Genomic DNA, 19139 nt, shown 5'->3' with positions numbered 1-19139 from the left:
CACAGCAGTCAGTGAGCACACAGCAGATGACTTGTCCTACAGGGCCTCCTGCTACTCACTGCTCTTCAAATTCAGCTGAAGTCAATAGCTCAGCTCACTACCATAAAGAGAGCTCAAACCAGGAGAACTGGATTCCATCAGAGCAATCCCTAGTCCTGCTACAAGCTGATGGTTCGCTGTGTGGGCACTGATGAGTGGAGAAGGAGACCTTTGAGAAAAAATATTAAATGGCAACACAAAAGGCTAAAGAACAAGATCTCCCGGAGCACTGAATTTCATGCAAAGCAGCTGCTCAAATTAAGCTGTCACAGAAACTACAGAATGATGTGATTTTACATTTTAGATGCTGGAGAGAGAAACTTGTGGAAGGGACGCTAACGGTACAAGAAGGATAAGCTACACTAAATTAAACAGGAATCAGGCTAACGACACCTAAACTAACAGATGCGGAGAACCTACAGTTCAGCTAGGAAGACAAAACGCTATTGTCCTTAAGTTCTGTCCTGAAGAACAGGACTGAGGTTGACAAAATTCAGCAACAAAACGATGCAGAGCAGTTTCAGAAATGGAGTACCACTGGATCCCTCCGTTCTCGAGACCATTTAACGATTTCTTCTACTGTGTTTGCTGAGTTGACAAATTACTGATACAATAATAGAAATTAAATTGGTTCAAGTTTGTTAAAAATGATACAAAGTTCACCAAGATGCATCTCTTATAACACAGATAAATCGTAAGATCTGGAAAATGCATTTATTAAATGGCCATAAAATTATTCAAATAATTCTTTCCTACACCGCACACATAGTGCTTGGCTGGTTTTTGACTGGACTCCTCTTCCCTTCTCCCTTACTACTGCTGCACAGAGGGCAAATCCTGACTATTTGTTACAAAACACATTAGCAATGTAGAGCGTTATCTCGCAGTGGCACTGATAATGGGTCGTTACTATAACCTGCCTCCAATAATGCAGTTTTCTCTTTGCTAACTCTGTTGATAAGCGCAGCCCCTCCTGGCAGTCTGCTCAAATGCTGCTCGTAAAACAGTATTTCTCGCTCTTTATTCAGATCTTATCAACTATACTTCGAATTATTTCATTTCCAGTATTTCTCCAGCAGTAATTATCCACCGTATCAAATTCAGGCTGCTGGGTTCCGCCTGCCAGGCCTCCTCCACCCCGCTCCGTCCTAACCAACAACAGCGTACTCTCTCAGCCTCTTTCTCTGTTCTACTTTGCCAGTAACAGAAGCCTTGACAAACCTTTATTTCCCAGTTTAACTCAATATATTAAGCCAAACAACAAATCTATGTTTCCATTTTATGTAAATACCTAACAGAAACAGATGTTACTGCAGCGGTTACAGGCCTGCAAATTTCCTGCCCTGCTAACATGTAATTTCTTTTTATTTCCAGCCCGTAAAAAAAGCTTGTTTTTTATTTTCAGTGCCCCATGGGACATTTTAAGGAACATTGTTTTGTGAGGTCTCAAACTCAACTCATCAGTGGATCCGATTCTCCTTTTTGCATTTAGTTTCATTACTTAAAATATAAGAGAATTGATAATATGTATGTGAAACGTCTCACTGCGATTTCCTAGAGCCCGTGTTAGGTTGTGAAAACCTCAAAGCAGAGCACCTACACACAGCCTGCAGTGATTAAGAGCCCAGCAGCACCCACAGAAGAAAACGGAGCTTTACTTACACAGTCTTTTTGTCCTGCCGCAGGAGTTTAGACGAAAATTCACTAAGCACTTCAAGGAAAGCGAGGTTAGGAGGTGGATAGTCTTGCCCTTTTTGATTCTGATATTTGAAGGCGAACTCTATACCATCTCTACAGTAAAGAAATAGAAAAATTTTCAGACACTTGGAATAAAATTTAGTAAACGTTGCCCAAAATCTGAACTGTGACACAATTCTTTATATCTTTATTTTCCATCGTAACTTTTCTTTCTTCCCTTTACTAGCAAACAGCTGCTGTTGGACAAAGGGAAATCAAATGTTCCCTCTCAATTCACGAGGATTCTGGCTCCAAGACAACATCTTGCCAGTCACACGGTAAGACTAAGAAAGTTGGCAGGTGCTGCACGCCACTGCCTTAGGAACAGCCAACTGCCTCGCTCCGGCTTCTGCATGGAGCAGAAGCTTCCGGTAAGAATAACACGTAAGACAGAGATGTAACTTTTGCATCAGGAGTCAGAGAATTTACTTACCAGTACACAGACACATGAACCTCTGCCTTATCTTTGCTTTATTGTTTGAGACTAAAAATAACCCTTGACATTCACATTATCCTATAAGGGCGCGTGCATGTCTTGACTTCTCCTTTGCTTGTCTGGTAGGATTTTGATCATGCTTTGCCAGTCTTAGTCTTAATGACAAGTCTCTGAGATAGCAAACTTTAATATTTTAATCATTTTATGGCATGGGAAAGACATAATTTAAGTTTATCGGCACCCTTCTACACTTTCCTATGCAGCAGTTTCATAAAAAGCTTAAAACCAGTTTAAAAGAAGAGATTTCCAAACCATTCTTGGAAGATCTTTCTATAAAAGCCGTTGGTGCCTACAGAACCCACTGTGGTACAAAGAACAATCTACAGTTATTAGATACAGTCCACACAAGCAGCTATTAATACCAGTGGCTTTATCCGAGACAGACAAACATGGTCATTGCAATAAATTCCAACCCATAATTAGGTGGCAGCAAGTTTTTCTTCCTTTCTTACATACAAACACGTACCCTCCCTCCCCCTGTTCTTCTATATAGACTAGAAAAAAACAACATATAATCATTCCAGGACCTGTGAAGATTATGTACCTTTAGAAAAGTTATGCTGAGCCAAAGTTTTAGCTGAAGTAATATAAAAATCTAGTTTATTTACCACCACTCACTTGTGTAGTGTGGCCACAGCCTCTCTTGTCTTGATCTGATCCAAGCCAAAAGTGAGGGCAAATCGACGGGCCAGCTCCTTAATTCCACTGACGTGGGCCGACGTCCGGTCCAAATTGGGACCTTGCTCCTGAACGAGCTCATTAAACAGCTGGAGAAAGAATTGAATTGTTCAACACTGTGAGCTACAAAACACTTCCCTCAAGAAAGACTTCGGGTTTTAAGCAGGTACAACTAGGAGAGGGCACGACAAGGTCTTTTTTCCATAGAGATCTAACAGAGTTCTCTTATCTTCAACTTCTAATCCACTTCAGTTCCCAGAATTCCTTCCGTGCCACTGCAGTTGGTCAGTTGTTCCCCATCTTGCACTTGCGCGAACAAGAACTCTTACACAGAATTCTGCACTTACCTTCACTGAATTGCACCAATTATTCTCCCAACTTATCCAAAAGGCTCTGCAACCATATGCTGTTTTCTAAAATACCCATTGGATCAGCATCACCTTGGAATTTAGGAAGCGGAATTGCTATTCCATCATTCAAGACTCAATGAATACCTGAACAGCATTACTGGGTAAATGCCTTCAAAAGCTGTTTGATAACGCCCTTTCAGGACAATAATGAGCTACTCAGTACCTTTCCAATCAGCTCTGTATCATCTTCCGATATTGCCATTTAGATGACATTTTCCTAACTTGCTAATGAGAATATCAAAGGAGACGGTGTCAGTGACAACATTAAATCAAGTTGCATTAAATCTGCTGTTTCTCTGATACCCACAAGCTCTGTTACCATATAATTAACGAAAGCAGCTTAATTGGACATGATTTCTCCTTGACAAATTCATACTGGCTGTTACCTATAACTGAGGCACTTGCAAATCGCTTGTCTCATTATTTGTGTTCATGAAGCGATCCTAGGCTGATTGATCCATAGCACCTGGCTTCTTCTCTCTCCAAGACTTAAAACCAGGAGCTGCTTTGACACTTGCCAATTCTGGAGGTATTGCCTGCTTTCACAAGTTTTCACAGATAATTCACAGTTTCGAGACTGTTCCAGGAAATCCCTTAGTACTTCGGAATGAACCTGGAGAGGCCCATCTGATGGGAAAACATCTAATTTATAGCAGTAATTTTCCTACACAGCAGCAAGAGCTGATACTTCAAGGGCCTGAAGGGTATTTAGCAAAGCGCACGCTTCATGCTGGTGGCAGAACAAGGATGGATTTAATCCTCAAGCCAATAATTTAGCATTGATACAAGCACATTTTTCAGGGGGAAAAGCCCATTTCTAATAATCCTGGAAGACTGAAATTGGTTTGACAAATCAATCAGCATTTACACAAAATGTAAAGCCACATTACTTCCAGCTGATTATAAGAAGAAAAAGTTATTCTGATTCTTGCTGTTCGCCAGGTACCACCAAACGAAAGCTGTGAATTAGCCTTCAAGGCCATTCTCTTTCTTTCTTGCATTTTAATCTGAGCAAAACGTTGTCAGCGTGGGCTTAAGGAGACAGAGATAACAGAGACAAATGATTAGTGGCGGCTCAAATCAAGGAGTGTGATAATCTCTTAACAGAACAGCAGTATTTTCACTACTCTGTAAAGTGCACCAGAGAAACTCCTGTCTGGTATTTTTCACAGTGAGGCATTTTGAAGAAAAATCAATATTCTTACCTGTTGCAAACTGAGAATAAGTGTCTTTGCACACTGGATTTTATCAATTTGCCTTGTTTTGCTCAGGGTTTCCTTAATGATATCTCCGTAGTCATTGTAGTACTAGGAAAAAAAATGTGGGGAAAAAGCCTTTTAAATTGAACCTCTTCTACAATTTCTTACAGTTTTCCTAAAAGCAAAATCACTCGCAATTCTTGTGGTGAAGAAAACCTAGTTTCAATCCAGATGTTTGGTCTGAGTGGGAAGTAACGGTTCACTATCAAAATTGAAACCATTTGTTAGCCTGCATCCAGTGATGAGATAAGGGACCTCTGCATTTGTTATCATCTTTTGTAGCAAATCTGTTGAAAAACAAATCACAGAATTTTTCCTACACTTAACTAAATATTTGGCCTGTGGTTGCACTTCCTAAGAAACAACATTTCATGAACACCCTTCAAGAGGTGTGAGCAGCACCGGCACCCGGTGTGAAGCTCCACGTGCAACACAAGGCCAGTTGGACGGCCAAGAAAGGAACTGACTGAAGCCAGAAAGGAATTAGTCGGTATGAAAGTGCTGCTTTTCTTTTACGTTAGAAGAATGGTTGCTGAAAACCACAGACAATGGTACTGTCCATTTGGGTAGGAAAGCCTGTACAATCATTTCCAGGCTGAGAATATAAACTTTTACTCCAATCAGTATTCTTTCAGCCTGATGTATTTGTAACCACTTACTTCCATTCCCTCTTAAATACTGCTCCTCCCTTCTTTGGTACAAAGATCCTTCTCATTTGTATTGCAGTTTAAATGTCAGTTGGGCCTCTCACTACAAGAAAGATATTGAGGTCCTGAACGTGTCCAGAGAAGAGCAACAGAGCTGGAGAAGGGGCTGGAGAACAAGTCTTAGGAGGAGCGGCTGAGGGAGCTGGGGTTGTTTAAGCTGGAGGAGGCTGAGGGGAGACCTCATCACTGTCTACAACTGCCTGAAAGGAGATTCTGGAGAGGTGAGTGTTGGTCTGTTCTCCCAAGTGACAGGAGATAGGACAAGGGGGAATGGCCTCAAGCTGCGCCAGGGGAGGGTCAGGCTGGACATCAGGAAAAAATTCTTCACTGAAAGGGTCACGGGGCACTGGCAGAGGCTGCCCAGGGAGGGGGTGGAGTCACCATCCCTGAAGGGGTTTAAAAGATGGGTAAATGAGGTCCTCAGGGACATGGTTTAGTAATGGACAGGTACGGTTGGAACTGATGATCTCAAAGTCTTTTCCAACTTAGGGATTCTCTGATTCACTCCAGTTTCAGGAGGAGGGGCATAGAGAGAGAGGGCCAGCCTGGGCCAGCAGGTAGGACTCTGCCTTGGCTTGTGACTGTGCCAGTTTAAAGTTAAATCCTTTCTATTCACAGCATCATCCTAAGCATTATCTGTAGTAAAGGACCTGCTCCAGGTTTTCCTCCTCGACTGTCATCTTTGTGATACTTGCTTCCTTCTGGAGCAACGGGATGTCATCTCAGGGGCTCAGTGCTGCCTGGCAGAGTCCGGACTGCAAGCATGCCTGGTTTTTGGCAGGTGAACTCCCAACCCCAGAGTGCAGTGGCAGCTGAGCACCAAGTCCTTCTGAATCCCACTGCGCTTAACCACTGCACGGAGGCAGCCGAAGGTGGTAGGACATTCAGTTAATGCGTTCCCACGTACAGCAGTACCATAGAGAGGTGTTTTTTTTACTGCTGTTCCTTTTAAAACAACCTTTTCTCACAAAAAAACTGCTTCCCTATGGCAAGTGCCAAGATTGAGGGACTCCCCGTCAAATATGACATTGAACTGATAGCCGTTACTGGGGATTCTAGGAATGAATTTGAGGAGCAGGATAAGAAAATCTCCTCTCCGGAAATACTCAGCACCTGGTAGGACCAACCTTTGGTGCTGCCTTTAATAAGGCGCTCCTGCCACATCGGAGACGAAGGTCAGAGCTTACTGCTTCCCACTAGAAGGCACAACTTAGAAAGGAAAAACTATTACAGGAAATCTAATAAGGTTGCAAAAGCTTTCAGAAGTGTTCAACCTTTCACCACTGCATTGAAGGGGAAGGAAGAGGCGCCCTGACAGTGTTCAGTTAGGAAGAGGAGGATGCACAGAGCTGTACCTTCATATAGTGCTTGAAGATATCTGCTGCCGCATGCATGTCCACAATGTCATAAATTATCAGCTTGCTAAAGGCAGCCAAAAGGTTTCTTCTCTTATGTAAAGCTTCTATTTTGTTAGCTTCATCCTCTTCATCTCCCTCTGAAAGCATCAACAACAATACAATGTTTACAAGTAACCGCTATGTTCTAAAGCAACACCATCGACAAGTAGGTTTTAGAAAAAATCAGTTCTTTAAAATGAAGTGAGAATTGTTGAGGCAGAAGCTAAAATGAAAGTCCTGCCCATGTTAGAACCTTCAGGGGAGTTCACGAGCACGACACACCATGGACCAGGGATGCTGTAGTTTTGAACAGGTACTAAACCCAATCCACATGGAACTGAATTGTTTCGTTTCTTTATCCTCTGAAAGGCCGCAGTGAAGGCTTGTTGAATGCTTTTTGCCTGACTTCTGAAATGTCTGGAGATGCTCCTTTAACAGGGATAAGCTAGAAATATTTCACATGAGGAAAACCAGAAGCAGCAATACTTCTATCGCACGCCTTGGATTTTCAGATATGAAATCGATGGCTCTAAAGCATCGCTAACAATAGGAAATAAAATTCAACTGTAAGAAGCATTAACACTGAATGGCAATGTTGTAAGCATTAAGTCCCCATGTAAGACCCCGCTGCAAAGGAATATGAAACTATACACATAAAATCTGAAATATAATATCATAGAATAAGAGCATATTCCACAACTTATACAAGAAAATGAATCAGCTAAAACAGTTGTGACAAAAGTAAATATTCTGTAGTCTTCAGACCAGCTTATCCTTGGAGGGGATCTTCCAGCCAGTCTGAAGAAATGCAGAGCTGTGGCGGAGGGAGAAGGGACATAGTGTCAACTGCAACTCTTGTGACACTCTGGAGTCCCCACAGAGCTGCACCACATCAGTCACGTATTTGATCACAGGAAATCTCTTACGAGCCGTGGAGCTCACTGTGAATATGCACACACGTTTCAGTCCTGAGATGATTTAACCCACAGAACTGAAGCCCATCAGCACACTCCCTCCCGCCCCTTTTCTTAATTTCTTTTTATCATTACTGGTGTGTCCTGAATACCAGAGGTTATAAATGGTCAAACTGAAATCATGGAGTCAAAGCAGCATTAGGGAATTGAAATTACATACAAAGATCTTCATCCTTCTTTTTGCTGTCTTCCCAGTCACAAGATGTTAAAGAATTTTGCTAAAGAGCAAAAAAAAATTAGACAGTGTCCTCCTAAAATCTATCTTTAATGTATTATTCTGATCACTGAACTCACAAAGGATGATAACCTGCACAGAGGTTTCTGGTGAAGGCGTGTTTCAACATGTATTCTCGTGTTCTTCCCAGGAATCCTCAGAGAGGCTCAAAAAGAAAGATGCTGGCTACGGAGGAGCAAGGGAACTAGAAGACTGAAAGCACTTTTAGAGCAAGGATACATTCTCCGAGACCTCAGTTCTATATATTGCTGTCTTAAATAGCAACCATCTGTCACGCCAACAACGGAGTCCAGCGGAATTTCGGAGGATGCGCCCCAGAGAGCGCTGCAGTTTGCACTCAGCATCTCTTTCACAGGTTTGACTCTCTGGGAATCCATCTCTCGTCCAAAGCTGTTTAGGATTCAGAAATCGTGTATTCCTGCACTTTGCACTTAGGTGTTTATAATACTAAATCCAGACCTAATTGACAAATCTGCCTCTCCTCACCTGAAAGCCAAAAATCTCAAATCACCCCGGCGAAGGGGTAGGGACGGGGCCACCTCAAACCGTGGCCTCTCACAGCACTGACGCCTAGGAAAGAGCAAGGAAGCGAGCAAGCATGCACGATACTTTCCCAAGTACTTTCCAAGTCTCCAACCAAATCAATGATGTCCTGAGCTTTAGTTGATTTCTTGGAGAAAGGAGCAGAAGGGGTATTTATTTGGTAACAGAGTTTCTTACGGTCTTCTGTACCTTCACTGGCAGAGGCTGCCCAGGGAGGGGGTCGAGTCGCCTCCCCTGGAGGTGTTTAAGGAACCGGTGGATGAAGTGCTGAGGGACATGGTTTAAGGGAATGTTAGGAGTGGTTGGACTCGATGATCCAGTGGGTCCTTTCCAACCTGGTGATTCTACGATTCTAAAGCTGTGCTGGTAGGGTTTGCCTTTGGCAGTCTACAACTCCATTTAGTAACTCTAGAGGATTTCTCGTCTATGGCTGTTCTAATGTACTTCCTCCCTCGAAGCCATATAAAATGAACTCTGCTACCAAACCAAAACTGTACAGTTTTGGAAATAAATACAGATCAGTAAAGGAAGAATAACTGTGCCCAGATTTATAGCCTTTAGTTACAGGCAACTCCCATGTCTTCTGAAAACATCTCTTTTTATGAAATTAATTTTGTAATTGCTCTTCTTCTTTTAACACGAGTAGTACTGAATATTTCATAGTCACAACTCCCCAAAATAATGAAGGAATAATTCTGGAAACGTTTGAGCAAGCAGATATGAAAATTCTATTTCTTCTTTCTTCTGTGCCTGTTATGAACAAAAGCTAAGTAGAAAATTTGAAGGCTAAACATACCCATGCTCTGGTTTTCATCATCTTGGTCGATAAAGACATGGTCCATCACGAAACTGAGAAGTTCTGACTGGAGGCCTGAGTCTGGATTAAACACCAAAGGCTGAAGACCTTCTCGACCTCCAGTCATCAGCTGATGACTAAAAATCATCAGGAGATCACAGAGCAGCATGAAAGCCTGAAAGAAGAAGAGAATGAATGCGGTAAGACGCAGAGGTAAAAAACAAAATACCATTTATTTACTTTCCAGGTATTCCCTGCTATTATTAAACATCCTTTTGAACCTGTGCTCAGCTGTAGCTGCTCGTGTGCTGTGAAAAGTGTTCACGAGGGTCTCCTCTAACTTTAAAATGCTATGCCTTTGCTTTCTATGTAAGGAGCAGAGTTAACTACCTTTTCCGTGTTCAGGATGATCCATATTAAACTTCCATTTCCCCTCTACAAAAAAGAACTCTAAATCAACCTCTCTTCCAAGGACTGGAGATGAATTTGTAGTAAAGAATCAACACCTCTTTTGATAAACCGTTAGAAAAGTTAAGCAAGCTAAAAAATGAACAACATTACAAGAAAAACTCTGAGCCGAGTCACTGTCAAATCCCCAAAATACAGAAAGCAGCTTTAAGCAAAGAAATCCTTGCAGAGTTTCATCAACAATTCTCCGGTAAAAAGAATCAAGCAATGCTGCAGTGCTTTCAAATCTGGACAAAAGCTGACCAGGGCAGAATTTTCCATGATTTATGCTATTATGACCTCATTACCTAAGAACAGAGAAAGAAGGCAACTCGTAATAACTTCATGTCTGTCAAGGGCTTATCTGCACACTCGCATGCACGAGGCTATCGCTATTTTCCCCAGCGGCTTATGTCCGAGCGTCTCAACCTGCGCTATTTGCTCACACAACATTCCACATCCGAGGACCTTTCAGAAAGGACTTTCTAATCATCTTAGTTTGTCTTATCTTTAACTCTGGGTTCTGAAAACCGAGAAAAAGAGAGGAAGGTTCCAAGTATGACTGTATAAGACCCCTAAGAAGCTCTACACTGGCCCGCAGCAGTCTCACCAGGCGCAGGGAGGCAGTTGGCCGCAGGCATTTCCAACTGAAGAGAGATTGCAGAGCAGCTCTGACAGATCATGAAACCCAACGCAGGCTTTGATTCAGCCCTATATTCCCCGCTCCAAAGAGCTGAACAGGAATATAGTTAAATATGTGTTAAAATATATTCTGAACTGAGCCTAAGGAAAAGCAGTGAGTGAGAGCAATCTGCTTACAAACCTCCAAAATGAAATCTCTGTGAGTGCTGAACATCACAGCAGCACGCTTACTTCTTGGAGTATGTTATAAACCCCGAATGAGCTATACTTAAGCAAGGACAAAACACAGATCGTCACAAACCATGTTCTGGGTAGACTTGGGAGATGGATGCCACCATTTGGCGTTTTCTCCACTGGACCCAATCAGTTGTGATTTGTTTCAGCAATGATCTCACCTGCTCTAAACTCCTTTGATAGTCACGAGAATTCAATTTCATTCTAATGAAATTGGAGCATATGGATTATGCACTGACAGTGCTTATTTCTGTCTGATCTGAAGAGCAGTGGACTCAGACACTGATGTCTACTTATTGTAGATACATCTGCTCGCAGGAGATTCACCTCACTCAAGTGGTCTAGGAAAATCTGAAAAGTTTGAGTCCTGTTTTTAGAAACGTTTAATCCTTTTTTTCCCTTCTTTGATGTGTACATTGATCTGCTCTGTGAAGAATGTGGAGATTAAGAAGCAGATGTGGTAGGGAGACAATATGATTTAGAATAAAACTCCAGGAAAGCAAAAGGATAAAGGAACAGTCCTGCACTCGCAGAAAAACACTTTTTAAGGAAGAAAAAGCACTTTTTAAGGAAGAAAAGCAGGTCGAGGGAGGTGATTCTGCCCCTCTGTTCCTCTCTTGTGAGACCTCATCTGTGTCCAGTTCTGGAGTCCTCAACGTAAGTAAGAGATGGAGCTGTTGGAAGGGGTCCAGAGGAGGCTACAAAGATGATCCAAGGGCTGGAGCACCTCCCATAGGAGGACAGGCTGAGAGAGTTGGGGTTGTTCAGCCTGGAGAAGAGAAGGCTCCCAGGAGATCTTAGAGTGACCTTCCAGTGCCTGAAGGGGCTACAGGAAAGCTGGAGAGGGGCTGTTCACACAGGCTTGGAGTGACAGGACGAGGGGCAATGGCTATAAACTGGAGAGGGGCAGATTTAGACTAGACGTATTGAGGAATTTCATCACGATGAGGGTGGTGAGGCCCTGGCCCAGGTTGCCCAGGGAAGCTGTGGCTGCCCCATCCCTGGAGGTGTTCAAGGCCAGGTTAGATGGGCCTTGGGCAGCCTGAGCCAGTGGGAGGTGTTGGAAGGGGATGATCTTTAAGGTCTCTTCCAATCCAAACTATTCTACGATTCTACGAAAATGGCAAAGATCAGAGGAGCATTGGTTGGACGGTGGAGTCTCTACTTGAACCTGCTCCGACTGGGACTCTTGCTGTCTCTAGGTCCGTTTGGTCACGGCTCTGTCCAGCTGTGGTTTGAAAGCCTCCACAGATCTGTGAACTGCTAAGGTGCTGCTAAGGAAAGCTTAAATTACCAATTAAAAAACCCCCCACATTGTGCCACTAATAATAAGAGGATAAAACCATGTTAATATATATCAAGAACAAAAGCACTGCAGTAATGGGAAGGATCATTCACCATTTGTTCACGCAGAAAAGTCATTAACGTTAGCTTACGCTGGAGCGGCTGGCATTTTCATGAAGCTGGATGATATTTTCACATTATACAATATTAATAAAATATGCCAAGAGTAACTACTCGGAATATTAAAAAACAATTACTGAAGTTAAATCTGCTGGAAGACAACGACACGTCAGAGTCTCTTAAAAATACATGAACTAGCAACATCTCTGAGCCTTTAGTATTTATATTTATCAACTTGCAGCACACAGCGCAAATGCCAAGCAGAGCTATCTTCCAAAAAAATAAAATTGTCTCTTGAGAAGCATTATCTTTAACAAAACACGGGCAAAAAACACAGGACAGCCAATTACAGTCCTTGCAAAACCCTGGAAGCTTTGATAGAAATGTAATTTGCAGACAACTAAAAGATGTCAACACACTTGATATAAATCAGCACAGATTCACAAGACCTCAGCAAGCTTTCCAGCTATGTTTTTTTTTGCAGAGACTGCGAATTATTTAATAAGCTCTTCAATTTAATTTCTTTTATTTCAGTTTCTAAATACCAGAAGCTTCGCACATGTGGCTTTCCAAAAATCTAAACCAAAGGACTGGGTAACTACAATGAACCATAAAAATCATCCGATACCTTACTATGGAATTGCACTTCACACGCATACTCGTGGCCTATGTGTGCGCAGAGAGACGCACGCGCTTGGGTTTGCACTCACCCTGCCAAGCAGGGAAGCACAGCATCCTAAGCTTTAATGATTAAATTGATGAGAATCAACTGAGAAGGGTCGAGGTTCTTCAGCCTGGAGAAGAGAAGACTCCAAGGAGACGTTATCGCAGCCTTTCAATATTTCAAGGGGGCTAAGAAAGATGGGGAAAATCTTTTTAGCAGGGCCTGCAGCAATAGGACAAGGGGTGATGGTTTTAAACTAAAAGAGGAGGGGTTTACATGAGGTATTAGGAAGAAACTTTTCACGCTGAGGGTGGTGAAACACTGGCCCAGGTTGCCCAGAGAGGTGGTGGCTGCCCCATCCCTCGAAACATTCCAGATCAGGTTGGATGGGGCTCTGAGCGACCCGATGGAGTTGAAGCTGTCCCTGCTCACTGCATGGGGGTTGGACCGGATGACCTTCACAGTCCCTTCCAATTCAAACCATTCCACAGTTCTATGTTCTAAAAAAAATCCTCCAGATCTTGAGATTTATATAAAAAAAGACCCTGCGGAAGTGGATATTTTACTCGGATTTATCAAAGAGATATAACTATTTGTCAAGTGATAATTTTTGCATCACTTGAGAGGACACTATGTTCTTAGTGTTATTCAGAGTTATTTTTATAAAATTAATGGACTATTTCTTCTTCTAGAAAGCAGCAGAAGCATGAGCTGCACTGCTACAAGTCCCAGTTTTCTCCCATTAGCCACAAGGGGAAACAGAGATACAGACACCAGTATTCACCACTACGGTCAAATGGATTATTAGGATAATGAAATAATGAGATATCATTGAGGCTTAGACTTTTCTGCTCTAGCTTCAGACGTGGTTTTGGCAGGTCACTCTAAACTCCCTACTGGTCAATAATAGCAGAAAAATATCCAGAAATATCCAGAGAAAGATCCAACTCATTTGAGGTCCAAATCACCCTCGGAAAGTGCCTATTTCTATTTATTAACATAGGAAACGTCTAATAGAATACGCTTTTATTTTAGTTGCTTGAGTTTGATGCCTAACGTTACAGCAGCTGAACACAAGCCCGAGCATCCAGGTAATCCTTAAGTGATATCAAAATTGAACTTGACATCAGCTCAAGGTGCTTTTCATACCGCTCTTATTTTGGAGCATTTGTGCAGTGTTATTTAGTCAGAGGGCACATATGATTTTCCTTTAAGTTTGGTCTTTGAGTTCGACTAGAGTTTACCATTCTGACTTTCGCAGTGGCACATGATACGATGTTTCCCTTACCTGTTCCTTGACCGGAGTGTTGACATTTGACAGACACTGCTGGCAGACAGCCAGAAAGGATTTCACAGTTTTCCTCAATACCAACAAGTCCTCCTGGAAGAAACATTAAAATATGAATATAAGATTGCTACGAAAAGGCAAAATAAAAAGATGGTTAATAATTTCAGACATTCCAGTCTATAAAGGAGCCAAACAAAAATGGAGAGGCCATGAAAATACATCCCATTCATACAGCACAGGGTAAACCAAGTCATTAATTTTCAGAAGAATGACCCAAGGGGTCCTTATTATAAATAATAATAACAATAATAGTAATAATACCAATAGTAATAGTAACAATAAATAATTAACAACAATAATTATCATCATCACCATCATCATCCACCCAATACATTCCTAAGTTAAAATTGTCTGTAATGTATATCGAATGCAGATGTTTCAGAATAAGTTTGATGCATCGAGGTCAGCTCACCTGGTGGTTTATCTACCATTCTGTACTCAGATAAACCGATGTAATAAAAGTAAATTACTAATGAATGTCTCAACAAAAACCTTCTCCGAACTACCCACAGACAGGGGAGATGTGAAAGCAAATCCCAGGAATCTGATGACTTAAGGATGGAGGAGGGACAAGGAAGGGCTTGTGGGTGGAAGAGAAGCGAATGACTGTTCCTGATAAACTTGAGCTAGAGACAACCGCCAGGTAATTCCATGGGTACCAGAAGCGGTGGGTTCAACAGGAGAGTGGTGTACCTTGACGTAGGGAAATAAAGCTGTGCCTTGATGAATTTGTAGGGATAACAGGACAAATCAGTGAAAACAACTCAAACCCACACATAAGATACTGGAGCGTAATCACAAGAATACAGCAAACAGCCACATGGAAAGAGCAAAACAGAGACAGGAGAAACAAGAACCCTCCTACGCAAAAAGCTACGACTGCCTCTACTGTGACCAAGAAACGTACCAAAGGCGTACACAGCTACTTCAGCTGTTACCCTGTTACATCAGTAATGAATTTAGGGATCTGAACAGGCTGGACTGCTGGGCCGAGACCAATGGGATGAGGTTTAACAAGGCCAAACGCCGGGTCCTGCACTTGGGGCACAACAACCCTATGCAGCGCTACAGACTGGGGGAAGAATGGCTGGAGAGCTGCACAGAGGAGAAGGACCTGGGGGTGCTGGTTGACAGCCGACTGAATATGAGCCAGCAGTGTGCCCAGGTGGCCAAGAAGGCCAACGGCATCTTGGCTTGGATCAGAAATGGGGTCACCAGCAGGTCCAGGGAGGTGATTCTCCCTCTGTACTCAGCACTGGTGAGACCGCACCTCGAATACTGTGTTCAGTTCTGGACCCCTCACCACAAGAAGGATGTTGAGGCTCTGGAGCGTGTCCAGAGAAGAGCAACGAAGCTGGTGAAGGGGCTGGAGAACAAGTCTTACGAGGAGCGGCTGAGAGAGCTGGGGTTGTTTAGCCTGGAGAAGAGGAGCCTGAGGGGAGACCTTATTACTTTCCACAACTACCTGAAAGGAGGTTGTGGAGAGGAGGGAGCTGGGCTCTTCTCCCAAGTGACAGGGGACAGGACAGGAGGGAATGGCCTGAAGCTCCGTCAGGGGAGGTTCAGGTTGGATATCAGAAAAAAATTCTTCACAGTAGGAGTCATTGGGTACTGGAACAGCTGCTTAGGGAATGGTTGGACTCGATGATCCAATGGGTCCTTTCCAACCTTGTGATTCTGTGATTCTGTGAAGCAATCACCGAGAACACCAGAACTACCAATCACCAGGCTTTTGAGTTGGCTCCCAGTCGTGCGGCAAGGGCTGGCTCTGTCGGTGCCCACCCCGAGATGCCGCTGCCCTGCGCCGTTCACATGACAAGCACGCTCCTCCCTGCCTGCCGTGCCAATGTCTTCTGGCACTCTGACCTTCTCCCGCACCACCAGCAGTTCTGCCAGGGGTGCAGATGACGGCCTTTCTCACGCGCACATGGGAGCGTTGCTTCAAAGAGTTTTCCCTCCCCGTTTTCACTGTCACTGGCTTCAGGTAAAGCAGGGGTGGTAACAGCCATGAACTCACACCAAGACTGCTGGCCTTCTGCACCCCAGACCTTCCTTCATGGTACCTCCAGCAGCTTCTGGAGGGCAGACAACATGCCCTACAGAGCAACATTCCCAACCTAAATCTAAATAACCTACATAGTGTGCACACAATATTGTCTTTGCTAAAAATTCAGATTTTTAATTACCCTTGCTGTTCAGTCCATGTGTCTCATTTCTAGTTTTAGCTTCTCTTATTGCTTCCCACCATAAGATCTTGCTATTCTTTGTTTACTGAAAAGCCTTTTTGTGGTCCATATGTTCCTCCTGCGTGGGTTCATAACAGAAGGCAGGTCTGCAAGCGTGCTAAAGCAACCCACATGTTCCTAAACCTCTCAACCTCTTAGAATTACTGACAGAGCGAGTGTGATTTTCTGACACAGAGAGCAAAGGCCCACGAGTGACCCTGCTTTCCTAGCCCTAATAATTTTTAGTTTGATAACACAGCCAAGAATCCCTTTGTGCTACCGCATTCGCTGCCATTCCACGATCTGTAGGACAGCTCTGCTCTATTCTCACTCACAGCTTTCCACTCATCAGCCTTTTTGTTCCCAGAACAAAAAATACCTTTGCCTTACCTACCTGATCACTGGTAAAAATTACCAGTTTGTAGCAGATCTCCCGCAGAACACATCAAAATCTCTCTCCATGTGTGATGATTTCCCACTTACCACTTTTTTCTAATGTATTAATCAGTTTTGAGCTATTGAATATGAGTTACATTAAACACACATATTCACCTGAGAAACAAGGTGATGCTAATGCCTTACAGAAACTGGTATTTCAACTGGTTTCCGTATCAGTAAAAACCGCAATCTTCTCAAGAACAAAGGTATTTGTTCTTTCCAGACTCATCTGTTGGCCATGTCCATTCTATCCTCCCACCCTGCACTGGGTGGGTTTCCTACCAGCCAGTCCAAGATTTTCCCTAGGATTGATGCCAGGCTTATCTCTTTGCTGTTGCATCATAATCTAATTTACAGCTTTAAGCACCGGGATTACAATCACTTTAATAACTTCCTACTTTCTATCACAATTATCTTTATTTAGTCTTTAATGAACTCGGTAATCAATAACAGAGAAACTAAAACCTACGAAAAATCCTGCATAAAGGTTAAAAAGTGAATGAACATGTCTCCCAGGTACACATTATTTCATAGTATCATAAAATGGTTTGGGTTGGAAGGGACCTCAAAGCCCATCCAGTTCCACCCCCCTTGCCATGGACAGGGACACCTCCCACTGGCTCAGGCTGCCCAAGGCCCATCCAACCTGGCCTGGAACACCTCCAGGGATGGGGCAGCCACAGCTTCCCTGGGCAACCTGGGCCAGGGCCTCACCACCCTCATAGGAAAACATTTCTTCCCAAGAAAGGAGAGAAATTTATAATAAAGGTGTAGAAGAGAGTGCCGAGGCTTGAAGAGTTGACCAAGAACTCCAGGTACCCCTGCCCTAAGTGCTTGGTTTCTCATACCCAAGTCACCAACTAGACAGGTAGGCAGCAGTCCAGTTCTCCCTACCAGAAAAGGGTCAGCTTAAGGGTTGAAGTTAAAAGACGGGGAGAGGAGGTGCTCAGGGACGTGGTTTAGTGGCAGACTGGAATGGTTGGACTCCATGATCTAAGAGGTCTTTTCCAACCTGGTGATTCTATGATTCTATGAATGTATGGCCGCTAGGATTTACTTTTAGTTACTTAGCTCTGTCTGTCAAAGTGAAGTTCCTCCCTATGGATAACAATGCTGCGAGCTAGGACTTCAGATGCTTTATTGTGATGAGATTCTGAGTTCCTTTAAAACAAATGGGATGTACCCAGTTTTCACAGTTACGAGGAGTCAAGATGTAATATTATGTACAACCAGCACCCTAAAGAGAAAGAAGCTAAAGAAGCCAAGAGGGAAAAATGGGAATGAAAGCCAGAATAAAGGATACAAATTATTCTTTTTTTTTCTAGTAGCTATTTTAAAATGTCAATATATGTCATTATTCAAATCAACTCAAAGAATTTACAATGTATTTTTATCATTTTTATGTGCATAAAATGCTTATTTTAGTAGTCCTTTAGCATAGCATTTTTTCTTTTGGATGCTGATGGGAAGTACGTTCCTACTCTGGTTGTCAAACCAGTTTAATTTGATGTTTTACTTCTGAAAAAGCCCTGAAAAGACAGGATGTTGGCCTCCAGTTGAGAAAAAACCTTAAGAAAGCTCCTGCAAAAGCTGAGTACAACAGGCAAGTTACATGTAACACTGCCCCTACCGCTTTGCACTTGTGTGCACTTGCTTTTTATTAGCAATTGCCACTGCCAGTAACATCACATTTATATTTAGCAACGTAAAAGCTGCAAGTAAGAAGTAAACAAAGTAAATACACATAAATGTTAAGCTGTCTGTGGTGAGATCAACAGTATTGCTAACAATTATTAGATAATCGGTCATCATGACTTCTCCACTCACACAAACTGCTGTAATGAAGTCCATTATCTTCATCAATACAAATATAAAACCCAGGTAGTATCACATCCTGATAATGACAAGCTTCTACTGCTCGTGCAGCTTGTTTCGAGACAGACGTGATGTTAAACATCACCCGAAATATCAAATAAATCAAACCACCAACATTTTCTATGTTTCACAACAACACAAAATGCCTGTACAGCGAGTGGAGTTGGAGAGAAGTGGGTCTAACGCCTTTCTAGGCAATTTATGTTTCTTCAGTAACATCTGAACTTACTTTGGAAGGGGAGCCTTCAGTGATTTTCACCAGCTGCCAGAGAATAGAGTAATGGGAACACTGCAGCGCCTGAACAACGATCTGTAACAGAGGGAACACAAAGAATCCCAGCACAGTGGAAATATGAAGTGTATCAGTAAAGTGTAGGTAAAATTTATAATGCATTTTGGGGAGAAGAAATAGGAGCGGCTCTTAGGTAGGACTTTTTGTTTGCGAGGATATTATATTTTTCCTCAGTCAGCTTGGTGCAATAAGAAACCGGCCATTATAGGTGAAAAAATACTGTGTAAACGCTGGGAAACAGAAGAGAAAACCTCACTAGAGCACAGCAAGAGGTGATGGCTCAGCGTGACAGAAGTAAA

At 42.8% G+C, this 19139-nt stretch overlaps 1 protein-coding gene across 4 annotated transcripts in view; it reads right to left on the bottom strand.

Annotated features, from left to right (window-relative positions):
* Positions 1-19139, bottom strand: part of STAG1 (stromal antigen 1) — a 194615-nt gene that overhangs the window by 12539 nt on the left and 162937 nt on the right. For all 4 annotated transcript variants that reach the window (XM_054074814.1, XM_054074812.1, XM_054074813.1 and 1 more), the window contains 7 exons: positions 18778-18858; positions 13951-14043; positions 9272-9446; positions 6682-6821; positions 4566-4667; positions 2891-3039; positions 1702-1830 (listed from right to left, as the gene is read on the bottom strand). In XM_054074814.1, coding sequence (XP_053930789.1) covers positions 1702-1830; positions 2891-3039; positions 4566-4667; positions 6682-6821; positions 9272-9446; positions 13951-14043; positions 18778-18858 — 869 coding nt within the window. The remainder of the gene's footprint in view (positions 1-1701; positions 1831-2890; positions 3040-4565; positions 4668-6681; positions 6822-9271; positions 9447-13950; positions 14044-18777; positions 18859-19139) is intronic.

Source organism: Cuculus canorus, chromosome 9 (assembly GCF_017976375.1).
Source record: "Cuculus canorus isolate bCucCan1 chromosome 9, bCucCan1.pri, whole genome shotgun sequence".
Lineage (NCBI taxonomy): Eukaryota > Metazoa > Chordata > Aves > Cuculiformes > Cuculidae > Cuculus > Cuculus canorus.
Note: the sequence above shows the minus strand (reverse complement) of the source record. Positions and strands in the feature narration are given on the sequence as shown.